The 21,511-nt window shown below is 43.4% G+C and overlaps 1 protein-coding gene across 1 annotated transcript in view; it reads left to right on the top strand.

The window, feature by feature from the left end:
• Nucleotides 1-908: 908 nt before the first annotated feature.
• LOC121185246 (voltage-dependent N-type calcium channel subunit alpha-1B-like) overlaps nucleotides 909-21,511 on the top strand; it is a 122,995-nt gene continuing 102,392 nt past the window's right edge. Inside the window, exons 1-3 of the mRNA XM_041043316.1 lie at nucleotides 909-1,555; nucleotides 4,005-4,110; nucleotides 5,386-5,525. Coding sequence (XP_040899250.1) covers nucleotides 1,296-1,555; nucleotides 4,005-4,110; nucleotides 5,386-5,525 — 506 coding nt within the window. The 5' untranslated portion in view covers nucleotides 909-1,295. The remainder of the gene's footprint in view (nucleotides 1,556-4,004; nucleotides 4,111-5,385; nucleotides 5,526-21,511) is intronic.

Below are 21,511 nucleotides of genomic sequence, written 5' to 3'. Positions count from 1 at the left end.
GTGAAATGAATCTAAGGGGAAAAAAGTTCACCTCCCTGAGGCTCTGTAAAGTCACCCCAAGCACACAGGCCTTCACCTGAATACACCGCCACTGATAGAGTTCTTCAATTCAAAACACATTTTGATTTATTCTTAAAAAAATATGTTGTGTTCATAAACATGCTCTGATTTTGAAAGTATTTACGGAAGTGTCTTTAATTATTCCGTGTAACTTGACACTGATCTCTCTCAGTTTCAGTTCAGTTCAGTGCGCTTTATTGGTGTGACTGTCAGGTGAATAATATTGCCCAAGCATCGAGGGAAAAACTGTTTAATAACGAGATTTAAAAAAAACAACAACAACAATGTAATTAGGTAAATAAGTTAAAATAAATAAAAACAACAAGAGATGGCCAATAAAAACCTAAACGCGTTTTTTTTTTTTTTTTGCCTTTCTCTCTCTTTCTCTGGCTCTCTCCTTTCCTCTCCTCCTCCCTGTTGCTATGGAAACAGGGCCGGTCCAGGTGGAGCCACTGGCTGGCGTCTTGTGGATCACGTGGGGGTCTGAGGCTGAGGAGCGCTGGAGAAAGTGGTGTCTCTACACGCGCATCAACGGCGAGTTCACGGAAACGAGCCGCTCGGCCGTGACTGCTCCTCGGTTACCGACGGAAAGAACGGTGACGGGCGGCGTGTATTTCTCACCTGGACCGTGCGCGAGGCGGCTCGAGGAGGAGTCGTTCAGCGCTGAACTCGGATCGGAAGCGACACTTCAGGGGGGACAGAGACGATGTAGTTCTGTGGACGTTCCGTGGGGACAAATACATCTTGACAGCTCACTGTGACGGTTCGCAGTATTTTCAGTCCTCTGTGTTGTTTGTTTGTTTTTTTGTTTTTTTTTACACAGGCTCTGGTTGAAGGCGCATCCTGTAGCATGGACTTGTAGCATTGACGCCAGTCTCTCTCTCTCTCTCTGTCTGCTGTCTCCGAGGACCGGGGCAGTCAGCCGAGGAAGGAACACCCATGAAAAATGATGCATCATGGAAGCTGATCATCTAAACTTTGATCAACAATTTCATGTCGGGGACAGTGACAGCATGGGAGGCAGCAAAGTCGAGGAGATAACAGACTGACGCTAATGAAAAAGAGCCTCCCTCTCCCTTTTTTCTGTTGTGAATGTTTGACTCTTCTGTTCGTGGACGATACACGCCCCTGAAAGACCTGGAGGACGGGACGACAGTGTGTGTTGTGATGCTTCTTTTCCATTTCTTTTCTGCTGTCAGTTTTGGTTTCTCCAGCAAGATCCGTGCTATCCCAGAATGGCTCGCTTTGAAGACGAACTGTCCAGCCGCTATGGAGGCAGCTGTCCCGCGGGTCCGGCCAGAGGGGCCAGCCGACAGCCGGGGCCTCCGGGGGGCCAGAGGATGTACAAGCAGACGATGGCCCAGAGAGCGAGGACCATGGCCATTTACAACCCCATTCCAGTCAAACAGAACTGCCTCACCGTTAACCGCTCTCTGTTCATCTTCAGTGAGGACAACATCATACGGAAATATGCCAAAAAGATCACCGAATGGCCATATCCTTACTGCCCAGTCTAACCCTCATACGTGCCGTTCTGTCCAGGGTAACGCGAGATCACCTGGCCGAACTCCACCAAAAAATATGTCTATTTAAGGTTCCCTGCTCACCGGCTCCAAATACATATGTATGTAGGATATGATACATTACCTACACAAAACGAAAGGGCACAGCCTTTAATTCTGCTTATTTATAATAAGCAAAGGACTTCACTTAGATTAAAATAAATTCTCTTGTTTATTTTTGTTTAAGTATAGTGCGTTATGTCGAAATTCGGCTCCCCCCTTCAGATAGTGTCTCCCTCCCTTTAAAACGGTGTCTCCCGTGGCTTCCCTTTCCTCGGTTGGGTTAAGGCTCAGGTTAGGTTATGGTTAGGCATAGCAGAGGTAACTGGGGGAGGGTTAGGGAGAGGCTGAGGTCAGGTTAAGGGGTGAGGTTTGGATCAGATTTAGGTGAGGGGACATACAAACAGGGAGACAGACTCCGACACTACATATGAGCCGGTGCTGTGACTGGACGCTCCTCAGTTTCAGACCTTTTTTTTTGTTTTGAGGAACCTTAAAGAGTCATATTATTCTAATGGAGCTCTTTGGAGCTTTTTTTTTTTTTTCTTTTTAATCGATTATTAGTAATTACCAGAAGGTAGCAGTCAGGCTGGGTGCATGACATGTTGCTTGGTGTTTTGATTTGTGTCTCACTAAAGTTATTCATTTTATGCCAGGTCTTCAATTACAAGGGTTTCTTTGTCAGTGTATTATGTATCTGTATCTTAGAGATCTAAAGCAAAAGGTTTTTGTTTGTCTCTGTGATGAGCAGATGGAGCCTGGTCAGAACAGGCGTCTTGCCTCACGTTACAGTGCTGGATTCATGAATAGGGCAAGGCTACAGAGTACATCAAAGCAAGGTTTAAAGACGATTTATAGAGTTTGTACACCGTTACACCTTCGTGGACGAGTGAGCCTCTGCCATGTGGCTGTGGAGGCTGCAGTCTGCAGATGGTGCTGTCCAGAGTGCTGAACTGCGAGCACACATCAGGCTGGACTCAGCATCGAGGCGGTGGCAGTCTGCATGGGTGTGACACCGCACAGACAAGCCACAGAGATAAAACGCAGCAGGATGCATTTCACATTAGCTGCTGGTTCATTTTTAATTGATTTAGTTCTGCAGTGTGTGATTGTGTGTGTGTGTGTGTGTGTGTGTGTGTGTGTGTGTGTGTGTGTGTGTGTGTGTGTGTGTGTGTGTGTGTGTGTGAGTGGGGACGCCACCTGTTGACTTTTGTGTATTGACTCACCAACAAAATAACTTCTCACTGGTGCAGATACAGATTCTTTTTTAAAACAAAAGTCAATGGTGAACACCTCATATGTTAATGAGTGTTATAGGTGTTGCAATTAATCCACATTAAGTTGTGTAATGGCCTCCATTACTTAAGTCACTGGTTGGTTACCCCCCGGTGCTGAACAAACAATTTATCATGCTTTGATGTCGCATTGCATTACTGAGCCCTTTATCCTGATGCAGAGCAATCATGGCTACGCTACAGGATGATGTATCATGGCCCCCCGAGCAGCTGGAGGCCATTGGCCAGCTCCCTGTCCTGAGGATGCCCGCCTCCTGGCAGAGCTGGTATGGACCTGAGGGGATGTGGACTGGTACTGGACACAACAGCATTGCACTGCAGGGAAGGGAGACACCCAGTAATCTGTGCAAATCTGTCAATAGTATCTCAAAGTAACCAGGAAGTCAAAGTGACAGAAAGGTGATTGTTATTATATTATATATTATAAGAAGATGAGTGAACCTGTCTCTATGAATCATTGACATACAACTAGCTAACTAACTAGTTTTGTGGACATTAAGTTCAGTCACTTGTCATGAGAAGTAGAGTTGATAATGTCTTGACTGTGGAGGGAGTCTGGGAGGTAGTTGGTGATGTGTCAGGGTTATGTCAGCCTGGGTTTGTGACTTAAAACTTAAAAATCTCTTCGAATTAGTGCGTAGTAAGGATCTGGGGGCCTATGTTGTGCCTGAGTGCTGCGTCACATGCTGGTCTGTCAGAGTCTGTCAGCTCTTCTTTCACAGTTTTCTCCTGGTGTGTGTGTGAGAGCGAGAGAAACTCTTTTCTTTTGATTGTGTTGACATTTACCATTGATCTACGAGCAAGACAAAAAAAAAAAGCACCTGCTGTAAAACTTAATTGGAGCTGCTTTAAAAATTTATGGTTGTTACACATTATGTCTTTTGTTAGAAAGATACACCATCAAACACCAAGCAGCAAATCAGAGGGAAGCTCATGTTCCTCGTTGAGGTTTTTGAAGATTTTAAGATGGATTTTTGTTTTCCATTGTTTTTCATCTTCTTTCTTGTGCTTTCATTCATTAATGGCGTGGTTTGTGTTTGCATGTGTTGGACCCTGTGAATTTCCTCTCCTTCCTTAACACTCTCACTCCATTTGAGTACATGATCCTGGCCACCATTATAGCAAACTGCATTGTGCTGGCTCTGGAGCAACACTTACCGGCCTTAGACAAAACACCGATGTCAGAGCGTTTGGTAAGTAGCCACATGACTGCTTTTTATTTCCTGCTGTGTCTCATACAGTAGTGTGACCGTGTAACCACAGTGATGCTTTGCTTTTGTTATTTTTTTTTTTTTAAAGACATTTTGATATAAGTGTCTTTGAAATCTCTTGGTGAGTGGAATGCTTTTTGAATTGGCTCCAGTTTGCAGAGCAGCTCAAAGAAACATGGTGGTCTGGTTGTTTTCAGCTGCAGACTCTGCTGCAGTGAAGTAACAGACTCATGCTCTGTTTGATCCAACCTCTCCTGCTTCTGTGGTCCTCCTGCTCGTGGATTTGAACATTTCAGTGCCAAAATACTGAGTGAAAACATCAGATGTTTTAGTGGGAGCTGAAAACGAGCGGCATTAGTGACACAGTTTTCATGAATTACTCAGCAGTGTTTTGAATACAATGAGGGCTCACGTTTTTATTTTCCCCTCAGTGACAGGGTCCCTCCTCAGCGCTGTAGGTTAACTAGAACCCTGCGGAGCTGCCTTTGATCCCCACAGCGCATCGCTACCTCCTGTTACCCCCGCCCAGGCTCTCTTGTTAAGTCTTTCCATTAAAGAAGCTTGTGCTGTGAGCCTTTCTGTCCAATCAAAGAGCTGGCAGTGGCAGGGGCAGGGCTGTTTTAAGAATGAAATGTCACTCCTGAGGCCCCCCCTAGCTTTCATTTTCATCCTCTCATTGATCTGCTCTCTGAGATGGGCTCAAACCCTGTCTGACAGGTACATCGCAGAGTTCATGGTGATAAGAAGTGATCAGATGTGTCATCAGGACTGTGTCACTGCGTTATGAAAGCTCCTCTCCGGCTTTTCTGTCATACCCAGATATTACTACCTTCAATTTAAAGGTTTATCTTATCTTATCTTAATTTCTCCCAACTTGTTGTCCAAATTGCAAAAAGAACCAGGTTCAACATTTTTTCTGACAGCACTGTGCTTTTTTTCTCTTAGCCCTCTGTGTCAATGTGGTGGTCTCACTCAAAACAGTGCTAATGTCAGTCCAAACACACCCATTTCACGAGTTAATTCATGTTCGTTTGTGGTGAAGCAGTGAGTTCAAAAGATTCAAAAGGAGTCAAATTTAAACATACTGATCCTAAAAATACCACCAAATTAAACACAAACCATGTGTACATGGACAAGGACATTTTGAGGTCCTCAGGCTTGTCTAAAATACTCCCAGAGTCTCACGGAAAAAAAAAAAAAAAAAAAATCAGAGGACATAAGAAGAACTTTCTGACGATATTCTGCTTTTTCTAACAGGATGACACGGAGCCCTACTTTATTGGAATATTTTGTTTTGAGGCTGGCATCAAGATCATCGCCCTGGGCTTTGCCTTTCACAAAGGCTCCTACCTACGTAATGGCTGGAATGTAATGGACTTTGTGGTGGTCCTAACAGGGTGAGTAGCACTAGCCTAATGGCTTATACAGCTCCTAAGTGACAGAGCTGATGGGCAGCAACGATTAATGAGGGGGAGGGGATAGCTCTGCTCTCACTGTGTGTGTGTGTGTGTGTGTGTGTGTGTTACATTTCTAATGATCGGTAGAGCCGAGCCACTCCAGATGGCAGGGTGTTTTCTGTTTTCTTCCTGTCTGAATCTGCCAGAGTCTTAAGGTGTGTACTGTCTACATTAGATGTGCAGAAAAACCAGAGGGAAATCAGTGCAGACACACACGCACACACACTGCGGAAATTAGTGTAACACAGGATTTCAGGGAAATCTTTTTTTGTGCTGCTCCATTACCCATTTAGAAAAGATGAAAACCATAAAAAAAAATGTTCCATCAATAATAAGTTTTGCCTTTTCAGTTATATTTATTTGGAGTTTTCAGTGGCGACGAACAGAGCTGTTTTTAATGCAGTGTGTCAGAGCTTGTTTTAAAGGACGAGCACCGCGAGATTAATGACTGATGCTTCTGAAATCGCTTCATTACTTTGACAGTTTGGAAAGTTTACAGTGGGAGGATTAAAGACAGGAGAAGAACAGAGACATATGTGATCTACCCTGACATTTGAACGAACATCATTAGCGGAATCATCGTTTCAGCTCTATGTAAAACTGACTTAGCTCTAAAGGTGTTCATGTCTGATCAGAATGGACTCATAGTGTCCACCTGCTTATTGGTTCATGCTGTAGAAATGCTCAGTAAGCTTACGAATGCACCTAGACCAGTCGTAAGCTCCTTTTTCATTCTGTCATCTCTGATTTTCTGTGGAGTAAACAGAGAGATTCCCTTGGTATTGGATGAGAGAGCTAGTACGGGAATAGTGCTGTTGGTGTGGGGGGATGGAGAGATGGAGAGCAGAGGGGGCTGGAGGCTGGGGGTTGGTGCGGATGGGCGGGGGTATAGGCGGAGGATGCTGTTACACTGCAGGAAGTCCCCTGGGCGCTTGCTGGTTCCACCAGGGGACGGCCCTGGCCTCTCTTACATAATGACACAGATTTATTTGGCCCATCTATTGGGGTTTATGTCAGGAACCTCGTTGCAATAAACAGAGCCTCTGCCAATTCCCAAACCCCTCATCAACGCCCCTGCCCCTCCCACTGGGCGTCACTGGGACAGACTGAAGCTTTAATCCTGTTGGCTGAAAAGAGGAAGCAGTCAGTGGAAATGAGAAGAAATGCTATCCACCAGAATGAGTCTGGTTTTGTTGGAATGATGCAGAGATCTGTTTGAGTGTGTGTGTGTGTGTGTGTGTGTGTGTGTGTGTGTGTGTGTGTGTGTGTGTGTGTGTGTGTGTGTGTGTGTGTGTGTGTGTGTCTGCATATGCATCCATCATATATTGCTCCTCTGTGACATAGAGCTCCATTGTTGTTGCTTCCATACAATGAACACACACACACACACACTGTGGTATATTTTGACTCCCACATACACTGTTGCGGTGCTGTTAGGATCAGGTGTGCTACCATTAGCTATAGAAACAGACAGGTGTAATCGTCTCCTTGAAGAGGAGAGGCTTTTTGGTGTTAAGTCAAGGTGGGCTGGACACTTGTATGTATTGGAGCAGTCACTTTATCCCCCCCCCCTCCCTCTCAGCAGTGTCCCTCTGTTGGTGGTCTTAACCATCAGTATAGTCTTTATCCCCATGTGCTCTCATGCACCTGTACTATGTGTCCTGAGATGGAGTTGGAGTTTTATATCGTGGCTCCAGTTCTGTCATCATCCTGAAAACCCAAAACGATGCCAATGGGGCTGTGCGTCCTTGAACATAAATCTTGCCATCTTGTTACGAGCTCCTGGCGAAGCTCCTAAGGATAAGTGTGGTGAACAGCTCAGTTTCTGGTGCCTGATGCTGCTTCACTTGTGTTGCAGCAGCAGCAGCAGCAGCAGCAGCAGGTGAGTCCTCATTCACACATAAGAACCCAAAACACCTGCACACACTGCTTCTCATAAGCTTCAGTGTCGTGTCGTATCCGATCAGCTTGGCTTTGCTCACTACTGTCCTCCCAGTTTAGAAATCGAGCAGGTCATTAGAGTTTTGTTCAAGCCAAAGTTCCAGTTTTGAATGAAAACTAACCACTGTGTCACGGACATTCCCGTAGTTCAGGGGTGTCCAAACTGTTCCACAAAGGGCCGTGTGGCCGCAGGTTTTTGTTCCAACCAATGAAGAGCACACAGTTTGACCAATCAGCTGTCTGAAGACTGAGATCAGTTGATTAAATGAGTTAAGTCTGGTGTGCTGCTGCTTGGTTGGAACAAAAACCTGCAGCCACACGGCATTTTGTGGAACAGTTTGGACACCCCTGCCGTAGTTGGTGTGTGTAGTATGAGTTATAGCAAAGAGGCTAGCAGATGCTAAAACAACTTCATTGTCTACACAAGTGTGTTTGAGCTGTGTGAGTGCACCTGTGTGGATGTATGTGTGTTTGTGTATACATGTATGTCTGATCTTAGCTGAGTGTGCTGAGCCTTTAGGTGAGGGGTATTTACAGGTCGTCAGGGCCTGCATGTAGCCAAAGCCCTGTCCATTGTGTGTGTGTGTGTGTGTGTGTGTGTGTGTGTGTGTGTGTGTGTGTGTGTGTGTGTGTGTGTGTGTGTGTGTGTGTGTGTGTGTGTGTGTGTGTGGATGGGAGCGGCCCAAGCAGCCATGATTGAATTGGAGCTGAGCAGACTGACATGATAACCATAATTGAAGGGCCAGATGGTGGTTAGAAGCATTACAACAGCGGCCTGGACAACTTATCAGTGTCACGCTACACTGACGGGTTGAGCCACGTTGTCAAGGTGAGATACTGACTCGCTCATGTAGAGTGCGTGCACCTGAACGGACACACGTATGCAACCAGGTGCCCTTAAACATGCATGTACACACATACACACATACCATCAAATCTCTCTTCTCCATGATGATGTTCATTTCCTTCAGGGTGTGCTGTGTAGAAACCCACAGCAATCCGTCATTAGCAGTGACTCACGGATGATCAGCGTTCAGCTCATTTGGACATGACTCCAGCATATCAGTCAGCTCAGCAGCCTGTTGTAATATGAGCGGATGAGCATTCGCAGTGTTCTTTACTGTTAAATGAAAAGATGGGTTTGCTCTGCAGCTGCTGCAGTCAGTACAACAAGGGTCAAACTGTTACATATAGCTAATGTTACACTGTTTGCTTCCAGCACTTCCATTGGCTCTGGTTTCAACTCAGTGCTCTTTAATCATGAAAATGGTTGAAACAATTATGGTTAGTTATAAAATGGTCATCTAACGCCGTGGGTTCTCAAACTGGGGGCTCGCACCCTCTGGGTGGGCATAGAGCCACTCCATAGGACAAATATGGAATAAATCTAGGTTGAATTAATTTGATTTATTTAGGGAAAATAAAAGAGTTTGCTGATTCTGTCACCCTGACCTTTATTTCACTAAAGTTCAGCATGGATCATCTTATATTAGTTTAGTCATGTTTCATGCTTTGATCAGTCTATTTCAGTCTGCTCTGCTTCTGCTTCAGTCAGTGTTTCCATGGCTTTACCCAGAATGTCTTCTCATAAAATCCCAAGAAAGGAAGGTGAACTCTGCTGGGCAATTTGGTGGTTATTTATACACATAAGGAGGTGAGAGTGACAGATGTGGCACAGTAACAGGAAGAGAGCAAGAGCCTCCAGACAGAATCAGAGAGAGTCATGCTCCTTATTATTCTGGTGAACTGAGGCGGCTGTGGCCAGACAGACCGGTGTGTCTGCCTTTTCTGTGACAAGTCTCTCTGTGTGATTATGGAACAATATTTACTGTGGATGTTTTACATTGGATCTTCTGTCAAACTGCATCGTAGCTCAGTGAGAAACAGGTTGACACAACATGATCTTGTCTGCAGCCGGTTACACCAACCAGGGATAAAGAGGGGGAAACAGTCTAGATATGCCAGCTGCATTGTCATTAGCTGTGTACTGAAGTATTCAAGGATTTCAGGGTAGATTTTTCCTTTATTTCAGAATGATGTTCTTCTGCCACCTGAGTCTTAGCTTTGCAGTCTTAGGAACATTGTTCTTGTCATGTTATTTACAGAGATCTTGGAAAACAGGAGGAGTCAGGTGATCAGCCGGGGGGGGGGGGGGGGGGGGTGTAAACAAAGCCCTGGATGATTACAGCTGTGTATTTTTAATGGCAGCTGAATAGTTGGCCTGTTATGTAATAATGATAAACTGCTGTTAAGTCATGTCTGACAGGTTCTGATATCAGACAGTGATCAGACTGATGCTGTTGACAGCTGTAGTTTCACAGACTGACAGATGAGCTTAAAACACAGGTTTGGTGCGTTTAAATGTTTAACCGGCAGATTCAGACAGTCCCATTCGCCAGCTGTCTGTCATTTACATTTGACAACTGCCGAGCTGCCTGAGGTTACCCAGATTCAAGTCGAAGAGGGAGGCTCCACCGCATGAATATGAGACGAACATGATTTAAAAAGGAAGTGTTGGAGCAGAGTCAGGCTCCATGGACGTCACGACAGAGGGAGGTGCAGATCATGGGCGGAGCCCTCTGCAGGAGGCCGGGCTGAGCTTCGCCCAGAAAGGAGTCTTGAGTCTCTGATGGTGGTTGGGTGGAGTTGGGGTGGTGATGGACACAGGCCACTCACTGGAAACTTTCTCCAGGGTGAAGATGTTCAGAAACTCTGTTTTCAGTGTTGATGTTTAGGAAAACTTTTAGTTTTTTTTTTTGGTTTTTCGTGTAAAAAATATATTTTAGGTGGACCTCTACATATGGGGGAGCATTCAGTGAGCTAGGGGCTTGCATTGCAGTGCCCCCCCCCCCCTCCCCTTGGTGATGGGAAAAACAAGGAAACAAGATCCAAGTTGAATATTGCACTCTCACATTGTAAAAAACATGTACAAGATTCTCGTCTACATGAAGCGAGTTGGCACCGTTAAAGGTACTGAAAAGTATAAATTCTAGTGTATACACACACATACGTGGCTAACCTGAAATAATGTGTAGTATTGATGGGAGACATTTCTCCATCTTACTCTAACCCCATTACCATTTCGAACATGCCATCAATTGATCCCGGTGCACATCATGTATGTGTTTGCTCTCAGGACATGGGCCTGAGCCATCTTTCATGAGCTGCTAATCAGATCATGTGGTGGGCTGCATATACGGAAGAGCCTGGATTTAGGTCCCATAGACCAGGTCCAACCTCTACCATGTTCCAATAAGATGTGGGGAGTTGCTAATAAGAGCATATATCTGCCTCCCTGTGCTCCCACCCAGATCAATAGTGTATTGAGCTGAAAGCAGAGTGAATAGATTCACCTCAGCACTCCTCTTTATAGCTGGATCAAAGCAGCGGCTGTTGGATTTCTGCACTGGCTCATTCCTGCATTACAGGAATAAGGTGGCTCTGATTTAACTATTTAGATTTAACTATTTATAACTTTTACACAAAGATTCAAGAATATCTGAGGCCGTCTTCTCTTTAAGAGGTTAAATATAAACATATCACGGCATCAATAATCACTTTTGGCTTTAGTAAACTATTCACCTTCCTCACAGTGCAGATCACCTTGAGCATTAGCGGCAGATGATCATACTTGAGTATGTACTGGACCCAGTCATGAATACAACCTGTGACCTGGGGACCACGTAGTGGGGTTAGACCAGCCGTGTTAGCTCCTGAAATTATTAGCTGGTCAGGGTCCCTGATCTGATGATGGATCTCAGAGTCAGAACTTGATATTTGTTGCTGTCAAGTTAAGGGTCATGCTTTTATCGCAGAGTAAATGTACGGTGTTGCTCTGTTGTCTCTGTGTGGGCTGCTTTTGCTCTTTATATGTACAGATCTTGCCACACATAAAAATGTTTTAATGTAATGTAGTAATATAGATTACACTGAGGATAATGTTTATACAGGTATGTATAAGTGGAATCAGCTGAGCCTGGCTGAACTGCTGATAGTCCCAGCTGCACATTGTGAGTGTATAACAGTATTGCTAAAGGCCTTTGGTTTAGTATGACCAGCATCTGATCGATGGTGATGTTAGTTAGTGTTAAGCCCCATTCAGACAGGATTAACATTACAGTGAGAGCTGGGGAATGAACTGTTCTCTGCTCCTCTGTAATTCAGCTCATCATACCTGACGGCATTTTAACCTCTGCTTTTAAACTTGCCTGAGGATCATCACATTTCCTTTAGCATTAAAGTAATTCAGTGATATTTGTCATTGTGCACTGCTGATTTGACATACTTTTAATGGTTCCAGTGTACTGTAATGTAATGTAAAAGAAAAAAAGAAAAACAATAGAAGGCAGTCAGTGTGGACTGGATTTATCCTGCAGGACCAGTGAATTGTGAATTGTGAAAAACAGATAACTGCAGCTGAAATGATTACTGTGGTGGAGCTGAATGGGGTTTTAGCAAACTTCAGAATGATGCTGCTGTGTAACTGACCTCACTCTGCTGTTGTGCTGCTGCTACACATCTGGAGTCCAGTGGTTTATCTGGATTTCACTGGCCACTGCTCCTGGCTCCATCGTGTGCTCTCAGTCAGGTTACCTAATGTTAAATGACTCAAGTCAATATTTGGAAAATGAAGGAAAATTTGATGTGCCAGTATATTGCATTTGAAATTTATGGCAACAGCAGCTGCTGTTTTAGCAGCTACAAACAATGCATTGATCTGTCTCAGTTTCAGAATACCTTAATCATTTGAGCTGTGGATGTATAGTTTGTTGAACAGGTGAGTATTCCCCTGATCAGCCAGTCTCTGATTATCTTCCTTTATCGAAGCTTTGTTACTGTTCTAATAGCCTTGTTCTGTTTTTGTGCCAGAAAGATCAAAAGACCCAGAATTTTAGACCATGCTTGCATTTCTTCAAGCAGTCTCCAACTTGTTGTGCTTCCTTTATTTCCTACATCTCAGAGGAGTTACAGATCCCTCTGAGATGTACTAACTGCACCCACAGTGCGTGGCTGCGGTCTGTGCTGCCATAGTTTTGTGGTTGGAGTCACTGGGTTGGATAAATATTGGTGAGATATTAGTAAGTGATTCTAGCCAAGCCTCAGATTTATTTTCTGGTTATAAAAAAAAAAAAAAAAAAGTTTTTTGTTGAAAGAAATGGAGAAAAATAGGTGTTTGCACTCCTGTAAGCCTCCCCCGTCTGTTTTCTTTGATCACTGCAGTCTCAGATGTACTGTGGGGTGGCACAGCCTTGGTATCAGGCATATTGGGATGATTATGATAAGAGCCAGTTTGTGTGTTTGCTGTGTAAAAGCCTTGTGATCAGCAGAGGATCCTGGCTCTCTCTCTCTCAGTAGCATCCACACCTCCTTCTTAGCCAACACCAGGGGACTGCTGGCTCTCTGTGTTTGGCAAACAGGCTCACAGTGCCGATGGTATGTGATACAGCACAGTGCTGCAGACCCTTTATAGATAAGTACTGAGAGGCAGGAAACCAAAAGAGAAAACACAGGATAGCTGGATCCCAGTGAAAGCACAGTCAAACACTAGGGATAGATACTGTAGTTTAAATCATCATTTTTTCTTCCTTTTCTTAGGATTGAAGATCTGAAAATGACTTAATATCTGATATTTTTGCAATAGGAGACATTAAATGTGATGCATTCATGTTTAGTTTGAATTCATATTCCACTGCTCTATTTAAATCTCCTGCTCTCTGTGAAGTGGGTGGTGGTATGTGTGGTCGTGATCTGCATTTTTTACCTACAAGAGGAAGAATATGCTTGTTTCCAACTTGACATCTGAAGGCACGGTGACTTCGGTACGAAGCAAACCTGGCTCCATTCAGTTTGCTTGGTTGCTTGATGCTCATAAATAGAACTATAACACATAATAAACTAGTGAAAATCTATGTCTCAAAAGTCATTAACATAAGGACAATGATGCCTTTTCCTGACCTTTTTTTATTAAAGATATTTGTATTTAACCTGATATTAGCTGATATTCTCACAGGCAGCTTTAGATTCACTGTTGTTGATGATAAAGTTTTTATCATTGTGGCATGAATAGACATCACAAATGAATACAGCGGAATTGAGTTGAAAGTTGAAAGTTGTGTCACAGTCCAATATTCACTCTCTCTTAGTTCTGGTTTTGGTCACCAACTCCTGGGAAGAATATCTGGCTTTTTAGCTGCTGGATGCTCCAGCAAGTTTTCTTTATAGCTGTTAAGTTTGTATGTGTGTGTGTTCTGTTTGGTAATGGTCAGGATGTGTACAGTGGGTTTATCAGAGCTTTGCTCGCTGAAAACACTTGGTGCTGCTGCTGCTGGGACTGAGATTAGCTGGAAAACTAACAATGAGCCTCACGCAAGAACATTTTCTTTTCATTTTTTTCTTGTCTTTGTGTAAAGTGTTGTACAAGAGTAAAAAGAATTTTACACTGTGAAACTTCCAGTCTGTTGTCAGAAATCTGCAACCAGGTGTCAGTTGTCTTGTTAGAGAACGCAGAATTATTATAAAACTTTAATGGTACATCTGTCAGTGAAGTTTGGTCAGGGCAGTTCTATACAGTGACAGAAATAAAGAGGCAATGGTTTATGCTACATGAAATGAGATGTTAAAAAAATATCTCTTTAAAGCAAAGAGTCCATGAGTCCGTATCTGAGGTGGTCACAGATATTACTATTATATTATTATTAGACCAGAGAATATTACAGCCTACAGTAGGAGGAGTGAGAGAGTTTTCCTACAACTACTGAAAGATAGAAGTTGCTTTGCCAAAATACTGAAATCTGTTCTCTCAAATTGCATATATGTGCCACTGTTCATCCAGCTGGTTCTTGCATGAAGGCCAGTGGGTTAAAGGAGGCTGAAAAGCTCCACGGATATATGGGGAACGGCAGAGTTGGGTTTATGCCCAGAGAGAGTTCATTAGAGCTTTCTCCCTGAAAACGGCTTCTTGTTGCTGCTGGAAACCAGGATGAGTAAAGCAGAATTTACCTGAAAAAAAAAGCACTTAAAGACGCTAAAAAACTCTGTAGCACTGAGGTGAAGAGCAGAGTTGGGTGATATTCCTCTGTGGGTTTGTTGCTACCAATGACTACTTTCACTGTTTGTTAATATAAGAATATAAATTTGTGAAGCATGAATCTTAATGTTCCCAAAATTTATAAATAAAGCTAAAAAAATAAAGATCATTAAGACCAACATGAGACACAAAATGCTCCTGAAGCCCACAGTGGAAAGGATTGGGAAGTAGAAGAAATATTGTCGTGCAATTTTCCTTTCAAATAAAGAATTAGCTGACTTCAGATATCACTGAATTATCACTGAAGCAGAAATATAAAATAAAACGTCTCGGGCAGTATTATTGAACTGTTTATGTAGCTGTATTCCAGACTTAACTTTCTTTATATCAACAGCAAATTACACAAACCAGTTAATAGCTGGTCTGCCCATTTTTCACTAATAGCTAACCAACCTAATGAATCAGCTAACTCCTCCACTAATGGACAGACGTCACACTGTTTATCTTCAGATCACCTATTTTTAACCAGCATTGTCAGTTTGTAGTGGATCTATTCTGAACACTGAAGACTGATAGCAGCTAACCAATCAGGTGTTTAGGCTCCAGAGAGCTTCTTCAGTGATGCACAGAGGGTTATCAGAATCTAGACTGTGGATGCTGTGATGATGGCTCTGTGGTCTGGGCTAATGCACACAGCCCGCCATAAATCTCTTGGAGAAGGCAGACCGTGGCGTTTGTACAGTGAGCTCCTCTCTAATCAGCCTCTCTCTTAAGAGAACGGCTGGAACAAATAAATGAATAATTGATTAGGTTTCACTGTGGATGAATAAGCCCAGTTACAGAGTGCATTTTATCCTCTTTGATACGCACTGTGCACAGTATTGCGACAGTATACTTTACCTGAGGTGTATTATACATTCTACTGTAAGTGAAGTGTTGTAAAATGTCCAGTGTTATCTGACATTATGTAGTGGAATAGTGAAAAGCTTTAATCCTTATCTGCCAAAATGTAGAAAATGTATTTCCTATAACACTCAAAATGCTTCTCAGTCAGACAACTCAGCCATGGTCTCTGCTGTAAGTGGTTTTTGTCTGGTGTTCACAGTCTCAGTCTTACATCAGGACATTCACGTCTAACATCTTTGAAAAGAGACAGGAGTTATGATTCCCCCCTTCCAGTCTGTAAGAATATATGAGGTAATGTCCTCACACATTACAATAATGAAAGGTAATCACTGACCCCTCAGTCAGTTCCAGTGGCTCAGCTCACCTCTACGCTGACGACAGTGTCATGTACACATTAGATGAAGTGAGCTCACACCACTGAGCCACCTCTTTAACACTACTTTGGAACAAGTACCCCACTACAAATACCTGGATCCATAATTACCTCAACTTTCCAACACACATCAATAAGCTGCAAACAAAAATCTAATCAATTCTAGGTTTCCCGTACAGGAAAAAAATTCAGTTTTACTGCCATTTCCCAGCTCAAATCCTGCGTCCTTCCACTTTTTGACTACAGTGACAACATCTACCGCGCTATGCCTCAAAAAGCCCCCAGCTTAACAAATAGATACAAAATAACAGGGAAAAACCAGAGACTGTTTAACATCCACTGTGTACACAGTGACAGCCTTAATGGCCTCGGCATGCTTCAGAACTTTTGTAATTCTTCAAATCGTCTAACAGCATCTGAAAGCCCCTTCCTTCTTCTCAGACTTGACAAAGCTCCTCCACAGCCACAGAGGACATCATATAGATGTTTTTTTTCCAGCCCCTGGTTACAACATACCCTTACAACATCAGTTTTATTTAAGCTTAGTTGACAATCAGCTCAATTCAGTATGTAGAATTTCACAGTCTGGTCAATCAGCATGTGAATATTTATTGGGAAAATGAATTTGACTTTATAAAGTCACAAATTCAGAGTACTGTTCGTACATTTCAGGCGTAGTAAAGTCTGTTATGGAGGAGTTAGAAGTTAGAATGAACTTTAAGAAGGAGATCACTGGACATTTGTCATTTATTTTGAAATTTTTGGCTATGAAAAAGGTCAGCTTTAAAGACACTTAACGGCAGTATAAATGTCAGGTGTTTACAGGTACAGTCATAAAATAATTGTATCATCTTCCTAAAACCTACATCGGTCAAACTGTAGCGCACTTAAACTCTATATCCATTTTCTGCTCAGTGTGGCAGCAATGAGGCCTGATGGGGAATGAGGTGCATGACTGACAGCCGTGCTGTACGTGACTCTCCGAGCCATTTGTTTAAATGGACTTTGCTCTCGGGAAGTGGAGAATTATGCTGGGAAATGTGAGCTGTGTCTCGGTGCCCCCCCACCCCTCCACCCCGACCTACCAATAAACATCCACTGTGAGGAGAGATGTGACTGCAGCAGAACAGAAACTATATCGGAACATCTGTCCTGTATTACCAAACACAGCTGCTGTCCATTAAGATTCTGTGTCTTATTGTTTGAGAATATTTATCTGTAGTTTGTATTATTTCTTTGTGGTTGTGTAAACATCAGAAAAAGAAAGCTCTGTCAGTAAGACCTCAAAATGACCATGTTAAAATCTTTCCTTCTTTTATTGTGGGAAATCCACTGTGTCTGCCTGGTAGCCACAGTGTAGACATGTAGATATGCATAGCATAGTGTATGGTTAAAGAGATAGCTTTGAATAAAGGGTTATCTTGTTGGGTGGCCAGCTATAACAGTTTTGGCAGGAGATTCCAGTTTGAGATTCTTTGAGCTTTTCCTGCTTCCTGTTTCAAACTTGTGAATAACTGCCCACATCTTCCATTTGTTTGGCAGTTTTGGATAAACCTGGGATTGTGCCCACTGACAACTATTCTGACCACTATTTTTCTTGGCTTGAGATACAACTGACCAATCAGACCTTTGTAGGCAGGATTAAGGCTGGGGAAGTCTGCTTCGCCACATCACAACAGACATGCATAATAACAGAGAAGTGATAGAGATAGAAACAGGATCCCCCGAAATAAATACAACAATTCTTACCATGGTGAGAGTGATTCAGCTCTGAGAGGAGATAGAAATAGGACATTGTGAAACATAATGCACAAGAAAATCAGAAACAGAAAACAGAGAAAAAGAAGTCCCGTCACCTATGGGAACAACTTATTAGGGAGTTTGATATGAAAGGGGCCGAGAGGGATTGAAGGCCAGAGGCTGTCGAATGCCAGTGAAAGAGATGTTGCTGTGCAGTAAAGAGGCCTTAAGAGGCCAGAGGAGTAAGGTGTTAGTGCATGAAGAGGACTGGAGGCTTTCAAAGGCCTGAGGAGAGGATTAAATGTTAGTCTGTGATGAAGGCTGGTCATGAGAACTCAGAGGATGTATGTGGAGACTGTCTTCAGTACTACTGAAGGCTTAGACTACATGCTTAAAAAGTACCTGTTATGGCTCAACCAGGACTTAGACATGGGAAAACTATCATATGTTGAAAGAGAGGACATGATGTGTCAGCTGTTTACCTTATTTTAGAAACTTTTTATCTAAAACCGAATGCTAGAAACATCATTGCAGATATATGCGGCTTTCATTTTCACATCATTGCAATAAGAAATGAAACCACAGTTAAAATGGGATGAAGTGGCTGAGCTGACTGAGAGTCAGAATAAAGCCAGCGCTGGCAAAACTGACCCCAGACATCATCATGGTCCTAGTTCATGTATGTTGTCGTTGTCCTGCCATCACTGTGCTGTCTGACGAGCAAGTGGAACCTGATCAGCCGGCTCGGTGGAGCAGAGAAAGAGTGATTGTGGTTCAGTCACTGCTGCTTGTCCAGCTGGTACACTGACAGGTAGCTCATATTTCAATGAACACTATGGATATGGCGCTATTGCTGTGCTGGTCCCACATCACTGTTTCTCTAGGTGGAGGTTCCTACCAGGACAGGACACAGGGGAATTAGAGGAGTGGAACTTGTTATTATGCATCAACAGTTTGTTATTTCACATGACAGATTTTTTTTTTGTTTTTTTTTATATCACATTTCTGTGCACCGATCACCGTTTTATCAATTTTCCAAGCAAAAATAAAAAAAAAATCTATATCGATACATAGATCTGATATGATATATGATATAGATAAATCACAGAGTTGTGCAGTGTGGGATTATTAATGGGGTGTGATATGTCCATGTTTCCAGATTTCAGCAGTTTGATCAGCAGTATGACAAATCTGTTGTACAAGGCTCGACTTCTAACCAGACCCCAGAATTTTAGGTCCCCAAAAAGCTCCAGCTGTACTAAGAGTCAAGCCTGGGAACAGCAGAGGCAGGCAGGAGGGTCCAGATGCAGGCACAGAGAAGGCAGGGACAGTGAAATCATTTAATTATGAGACTTCAAACTTACAGGCGGCACGGGCAAGAGTGGAGACAAGCATGCAGGGAAATGGGAAAACAGGTGAGCAAGAACAGAACACAAAGTCCAGAAACTCACAGGAACACATGAACGCATAAATAACAAAGGGACAAACTGACAATGACTGTGAAGCACGGGGCAGATAGACAGTGTATTATCCACAACTGACTGCAGATGACAAACAGGTGAGGCGGGTGTGGCAGTCAGGTCTGGGTGATTAACACAGCGAGAACAAGTGTGCAGAGGAAAGACAGGTGAACGTAGAGGAGGGAGGAGGGAATGACAGAGCCCAGAGACGGATCCAGTTGTGACACTAAGTGGTTTGTGGCAGTTATATGATGATAGTAGGTATGTTTACTGTATGTTCTTATACTAAATCTGAATTTTTCTTTAACAAATTCATTGTAATGTCTATTTTGCAGTTTCTAGCTCATGATTTTTTTTTTTTTTTTTGTGACACACGTACAGTTTTAAGCCCCGAGGCCTCGTCTGGCAGCAAACTAAATGACACAGCCTGAACAGGAAAAATCTTTTTTTGTGGTTGGACAAACATGCACCGTTATAGCAAGAATCCTGACACTGGTGTTTAGATCCACAGCCTCAGGGGCCCAGCACTAGCTGTGTGAGCCAGGGGGGGGTCATCTCCGTGTTCCCTCATTACTGTGACGGGAGGAGACTGCTGCCACTCAACGTTACCCTCCTCAGCCTGCCTCAGCTCGTCACACCCTTTGCCAGAAAAGAAATGAGGTGGAGAACGAGACAGAGGCAGACGGACAATCTCTGCGCTGATGTGTTTTCTTTTTTGGACTGATGTGTCTGAGACTGTCGATCGATGACCTGGGAGGTGTCTCAGCCCCCCAACCAACACCACCAGCAGCACTCCCTCCTCCAGGGAGCTGATTGATCTGAGAGCTGGTTGTCAGGGAGGGTCGGGACCCCGCAGGCAGCCAGGCGCTGCTGTCTCTGCTCGGCTACTAGCCATGTATCTCTGCATGCTACCTCGTTTACACTTTCATCTGCAAAGGAAGCCAGCCAGAGAGCACGCTGGAAGAATCAGCTTGTGGCTACAAAGCTTGAATGACTGTGTATATATACAGGAGGATCAAATGAAGCCATGCATCTAATGTACTCTGGCTGAGTGCCACACCCAAATTGCCAGTCTTGAATAGGCTCTCTCCACAATTGCTTATTTTGCCCCATTCAGCCATGTTTTCCCTTTGTCCAGATGCCAGACAGTAGTTTATTGAGCATGGTCTGTCATTATGTTAAGCTGATGTCCATTACATGAAAACTGGCTTTGGCCCCAAGCTCTGACTGAACTCACAGCATTGATTTGCACTTACTGTCCATCACAGAGAGACGGCCCAGTCTCTTTGCACCAGCACAATGGACAAATATTGCAGCTGTGTGTGTGTTTCAACAGCTGGAGGATGACACGTGAGGTAACGTGAGGTACTTCAAAGCAGCACATAAAGTGTCCATCAAAAAGAGATTATTTTAAAAACATCTCTTTAATCCCAATCGTTTCCCCCTCTGTATGTTGTTGGTAGTCATCCATGCTTTTTCAGCTTTGTGACTGAGACATGCATCAGACAAACATAATGGTTTTTCTTGGACAGAGCACTGTGCTCATTTGTGCTGCAGCTGCATTTGCGTAAACGTCCTTGTCAGATTCAGTTGAAAACTTCAGACTCTTTGTTAAAGCAGTCGAGGTATAAAAGCACAGGCAGACTGCTAGCTGCTAGCAAAGAGCTTGATGATAATTTAACACCGTTGTAGAACTTGGCTCAGAGTAGGAAAAATCTACTCAAACCATGGTGGACTGAGTCTCCACACTGTGTTTTCTAAAACCTACTTTCTCCTGGTGGACACTGCTGCTATCTATGACATTATTTTCCCTGTTTGGGTTAATGGCTAACATGTGTGTCAAAGGTGAAATTACTGTGACACCATGGCAGGATTCATTTGTTGTCACTAAGATGATGAGCTGGGATGTTACGCACTGACGTATCACACATTTTACTTGTTATGTGGGCGTCAAGACACTCAGAGCGTTACTGTTTTCATTGTTACAGGCAGAACTTCCCCCAGTGTGTTAACAAAACAACTTCCTGGGGAATTGGGAGCTCACAAATACGTCAGAGCAGACACACACACACACACACACACACACACACATCTCAGGATGAGATCACATCGCTGCTATGAAAGCAGTTTGCCTCTCCACACAGGTCAGGTGAGATTAGCAAAGCTAAACAATCATGCAGGCAGACGGTGAGGATTTTTTTTTTTTTTTTTTAGTGGTGAAGCAGTTATGATGTCAAACACTGTGCAGTGATAAAAGGCACCGTGTTGTGAAACAGAACCAACCAGTATTGGAACTTAACCGCATCATGGTGTCTCAGTAGAGAAGAAAGTCGAATACAGGAGCTGAATACCTTCTCTCTCTCTCTGCTGGTTTACAGTGGCTGTTTTCTTGGCTCCACTCAGTGATTATACACGTTACAAATGTACAATGTTACATGTGTGTCACAGCTAACATGTGACATGTGCAGTGAATGAAATC

Source organism: Toxotes jaculatrix, chromosome 7, assembly GCF_017976425.1.
Source record: "Toxotes jaculatrix isolate fToxJac2 chromosome 7, fToxJac2.pri, whole genome shotgun sequence".
Classification (NCBI taxonomy): domain Eukaryota; kingdom Metazoa; phylum Chordata; class Actinopteri; family Toxotidae; genus Toxotes; species Toxotes jaculatrix.
The sequence above is the reverse complement of the archived record's forward strand: the minus strand, read 5'-3'. Positions and strand labels throughout refer to the sequence as shown.